This window comes from Oxyura jamaicensis, unplaced genomic scaffold (assembly GCF_011077185.1).
Source record: "Oxyura jamaicensis isolate SHBP4307 breed ruddy duck unplaced genomic scaffold, BPBGC_Ojam_1.0 oxyUn_random_OJ77447, whole genome shotgun sequence".
NCBI classification, from domain to species: Eukaryota; Metazoa; Chordata; class Aves; order Anseriformes; family Anatidae; genus Oxyura; species Oxyura jamaicensis.
The window spans coordinates 1-4,044 of record NW_023311518.1 but is presented as its reverse complement, the minus strand read 5'-3'; the positions used below and the strand labels follow the sequence as shown (position 1 = coordinate 4,044).

Below are 4,044 nucleotides of genomic sequence, written 5' to 3'. Positions count from 1 at the left end.
AGTGCCTCCCATCACCTCCCAGTGCCTCCCATCACCTCCCAGTGCCTTCCCACTGATTTCCCTGTGCCTCCCATCACCTCCCATCACCTCCCATCACCTCCCAGTGCCTCCCATCACCTCCCATCACCTCCCAGTGCCTCCCCGCTGCCTCCCGCCCCCTCCCCTGCCTCGGCGGTGCCCTGACACCCCCCTGCCCGCCATGCCCCGCGTCCCATCTCCCCCCGCCTCGTCCCCAGACTGGCAGGCGACCCGTGAGCTGCGGGACACGTCCCTGGAGCAGGCGGCCGAGCGCGGCCGCTTCTCGCAGGAGGCGCGGGCGTGGGAGCAGAGCCTGGAGCAGGCGCGCCGGGAGCTGGCGCAGGCGCGCGCGGAGCTGCAGCGAGCGTGGCGAGAGGGCAACAGCAGCCTGCTGGAGCTGGGCAGGCAGGAGGCCGAGCTGGCGCGCGTCTCGGGGGCCCTGGCCAGCGCTGAGAGGGAGCTGCAGGGCGTGCAGGGCCGGCTCCAGGCCGGCCAGCGTGCGGCCAGCAGCCTGCGCGCCTGCCTGGACGCAGGTAGGGCCGCGGGGCGGAGGGCACGGGGCGGCGCGGCCGGGGGCCGGCGAGCGCCTGAGCGCTGCCCCCGTGCCCAGACTGCTGCCCCCCCGGGCTGGCTGCTGTACCGCGGCACGTGCCTCTTCGTCTCGTCGGAGAGGAAGAACTGGTGGCAAAGCCTCGACGACTGCCAGGGGAGGTCCTCCCGGCTGCTGGTGCACGGCGAGCGGCAGGCGCTGCCGGTACGGGGGCTGCGCTGGGGAGGGGGCGTCCCCGCTGCCTGCCGCCCCCAGCCCCGTGCCCGTCCTGCTGCAGCGCGGCCCCGGCACCGCCGGGCACGGGGCAGGCTCTGACGGCCTCTCTCCCGCAGCCTTTCCTGCACGCAGGAGGCACCAAGTACTGGGTGGAGGAGCAGATTTCCATCGCTACCGGGTCGGTCGTGCGGCAGGACGGCGTGCCGTATGACATGTAAATACAGCCATCCCTGGCACGGGCACCACGCCGGCAGGTTTCCCTTTTACCCCTGCCCAGGAGGTGTTGTTTCTCCCCATGAGAGCGTCCTTGGAGGGATGCCCCAAGGTGCCTCTGTCACAGCCCATTTTTGGGGTGCATCCCTGGGGCACGCGAAGCACCAAGTGCCCAGAGCTTGGCAAAACCTCCTCAGCTTGGCTCCCGGAGGGGTTTTATCAATGCCAGCAACCACGGGAGGAGATGGATTTGGTGGGGACGCTGCCCCTGCCCCGATGAACCGTGCCTTCCCTCCTAGGCACACTTACAGTGACAAGTGCTCGCTGTCAGCGGCCAAAGGCATCGAGAGGTCGGCGTGCAGGAGGCTCCACCAGTGGATCTGCGAGCAGCCCCCGAGGCTGAGCAGCATGTCCAAGGCCCTCGCATCTTTCCTGGACGAGGAGTGACCTTGCTGCCACCCCCTCCCCGTCACAGGACGTGGGGACAGGAGCTGGGGGTGCCCCCATCTACACCCCCCCACCGTGCACACATTGCCTCCACCGCACGGCAAGGCGCTGAGAAGTTGGGCTGGGAGCGCTGTCTGTGTTTTAAAGCAAGGAATACAGACCTTGTTCCCCTCTCTCTCACGCATGCACGCACTCGTACCACCCTGCTCCTGCCCCTCAGACCCACGCTTGTGTCCCCGTGTGCCCTGGCCAGCCTCCCGTCACGGTCCCTGGGGAAGGTGCAGGGGGAGATGGGGGTGCAGCCCTGAGGCCATGGGGGGCAAATGGGGGGGGGGGGCTGAGGCCATGGGAGGAAACGGGATCCTGAAAACCATGGGAGGGATGGGGGAGGCTTGGGAAGGTGGGGGAAAGGGGAGAGCTCTGACACCTGGGGGAGAAGATCTCAAAGGCCGTGGTGGGACCAGCAATGGGGGACAGCCTGGGGGACAATGAGGGGGCCAGGGGACAGCCCTGACCCTCCCGGCTCGCTCAGTGGTTTTGGGAAATGGCACCTCCAGAGAGCTGGTGGAGGTGAGGACCACTTTGGACCCGGACCCAGGCAGCTTCTGAGAGAGGAGAGGCGTGGAAGGATGCTGCTGGAGCCGGGCCACAGCGTGGTGAGGCTGGAAGAGAGGAGCTGGGAGGTGCCCCACGAGCTCAGCTCCGTGGGAAACGAGGACGTGCTGCGTCTGTGTGTGTCCGGCTGGTCCTGGACAGCCCAGGGGCTTCCCCCGAGCTCCAGCCACCACCACAGCACCGTGCCCTTGGGTGCTGCCACCACGAGGAGTCCCGCACAGCCTCCTGCTCGTGGGTCCCCCAGGCCCGTCCAGCACGGCCGCCTGCTCTCCTGATCCCACCAGCCGATTTCTCCATGTCCCAGCCCTGAAGGGTCATGGTGAAAGGGCCACGTTGCTGTCCCCGTGTCCCCAGCCCAGTGCTCCCCATGGTGGCAGGCAGGTTGGGCAGGTGCCACCTCTCCTTGGCAAATCCCAAGTCATCGACAGCCAGCGATGGAGCAGCCGATAAAGCCAAGGGAGACCCCAAGGGGGAAGGGTTGGGGACACCGGTGGCACCATCACAGCCAGGTTCAGAAGGTGCAAGAGGTGCCTGCCATGCAGCAGGTGAGAGCAGGGCTCGCTACGTGCTCACTGAGAGCCAGGAAAGGAGGGCAGGGGGCTGTGGGCCTGAGCGGGAGTGAGACTCAGAAAGCCAGGCTGTTCTCCACAAGTCATCCTTTAATTGCCCAACACCTTCGTTCCCAACCTACATCCCCAGAGAGAGGGGCTGCCAGGGTCAGCCCCCAGCCAGGAGAGGAGAGAGGATCTCGGACAGGTTGCTGAGCTTTGGGGGCTGCTCGCAGATCCACAGATGAAAGCTGTAGCAGTACGCGTGCTCCGTCTTCCCAGAGCCCACCAGCAAACATTCTGAAGACCACTTGGACCTACAAGGGAAGGAGCACGTGAGGGGGGACAGGGTGCCATGTGCCACCGCGTCCGCAGCCCGCTGCCCGCCCCAGGCAGGCCTGAGCAGCCCCTGCCCGAGCATCAGTCCCCGGGCTGGCCCAGCAGGGTGAGGTGCAGAGGGGCAGCTTCCCCGACTCACTTCCATGACTGCTCCTCCATCCACACCGGATTTTTGGTCCTGTCCTCCACCCAGTACTTGGTGCCTCCTGCGTGCAGGAAAGGCTGCGGGAGAGAGGCCGTCAGAGCCTGCCCCGTGCCCGGCGGTGCCGGGGCCATGCTGCAGCAGGACGGGCACGGGGCTGGGGGCGGCAGGCAGCGGGGACGCCCCCTCCCCAGCGCAGCCCCCGTACCGGCAGCGCCTGCCGCTCGCCGTGCACCAGCAGCCGGGAGGACCTCCCCTGGCAGTCGTCGAGGCTTTGCCACCAGTTCTTCCTCTCCGACGAGACGAAGAGGCACGTGCCGCGGTACAGCAGCCAGCCCGGGGGGGCAGCAGTCTGGGCACGGGGGCAGCGCTCAGGCGCTCGCCGGCCCCCGGCCGCGCCGCCCCGTGCCCTCCGCCCCGCGGCCCTACCTGCGTCCAGGCAGGCGCGCAGGCTGCTGGCCGCACGCTGGCCGGCCTGGAGCCGGCCCTGCACGCCCTGCAGCTCCCTCTCAGCGCTGGCCAGGGCCCCCGAGACGCGCGCCAGCTCGGCCTCCTGCCTGCCCAGCTCCAGCAGGCTGCTGTTGCCCTCTCGCCACGCTCGCTGCAGCTCCGCGCGCGCCTGCGCCAGCTCCCGGCGCGCCTGCTCCAGGCTCTGCTCCCACGCCCGCGCCTCCTGCGAGAAGCGGCCGCGCTCGGCCGCCTGCTCCAGGGACGTGTCCCGCAGCTCACGGGTCGCCTGCCAGTCTGGGGACGAGGCGGGGGGAGATGGGACGCGGGGCATGGCGGGCAGGGGGGTGTCAGGGCACCGCCGAGGCAGGGGAGGGGGCGGGAGGCAGCGGGGAGGCACTGGGAGGTGATGGGAGGTGATGGGAGGCACTGGGAGGTGATGGGAGGTGATGGGAGGTGATGGGAGGCACAGGGAAATCAGTGGGAAGGCACTGGGAGGTGATGGGAGG

General features: G+C 68.9%; 1 protein-coding gene and 1 pseudogene across 1 annotated transcript; one reads left to right on the top strand and one right to left on the bottom strand.

Annotated features, from left to right (window-relative positions):
* The first annotated feature begins 199 nt into the window (after positions 1-199).
* LOC118160072 (B-cell differentiation antigen CD72-like) lies at positions 200-1,713 on the top strand. The gene is given in 4 exon segments (XM_035314620.1): positions 200-551; positions 629-636; positions 638-998; positions 1,297-1,713. Coding segments are annotated over 3 exon segments (606 nt in total). The 3' UTR covers positions 884-998; positions 1,297-1,713.
* A 639-nt stretch (positions 1,714-2,352) lies between these two features.
* Positions 2,353-3,869, bottom strand: LOC118160071 (annotated as a pseudogene).
* Between the last annotated feature and the right edge of the window lie 175 nt (positions 3,870-4,044).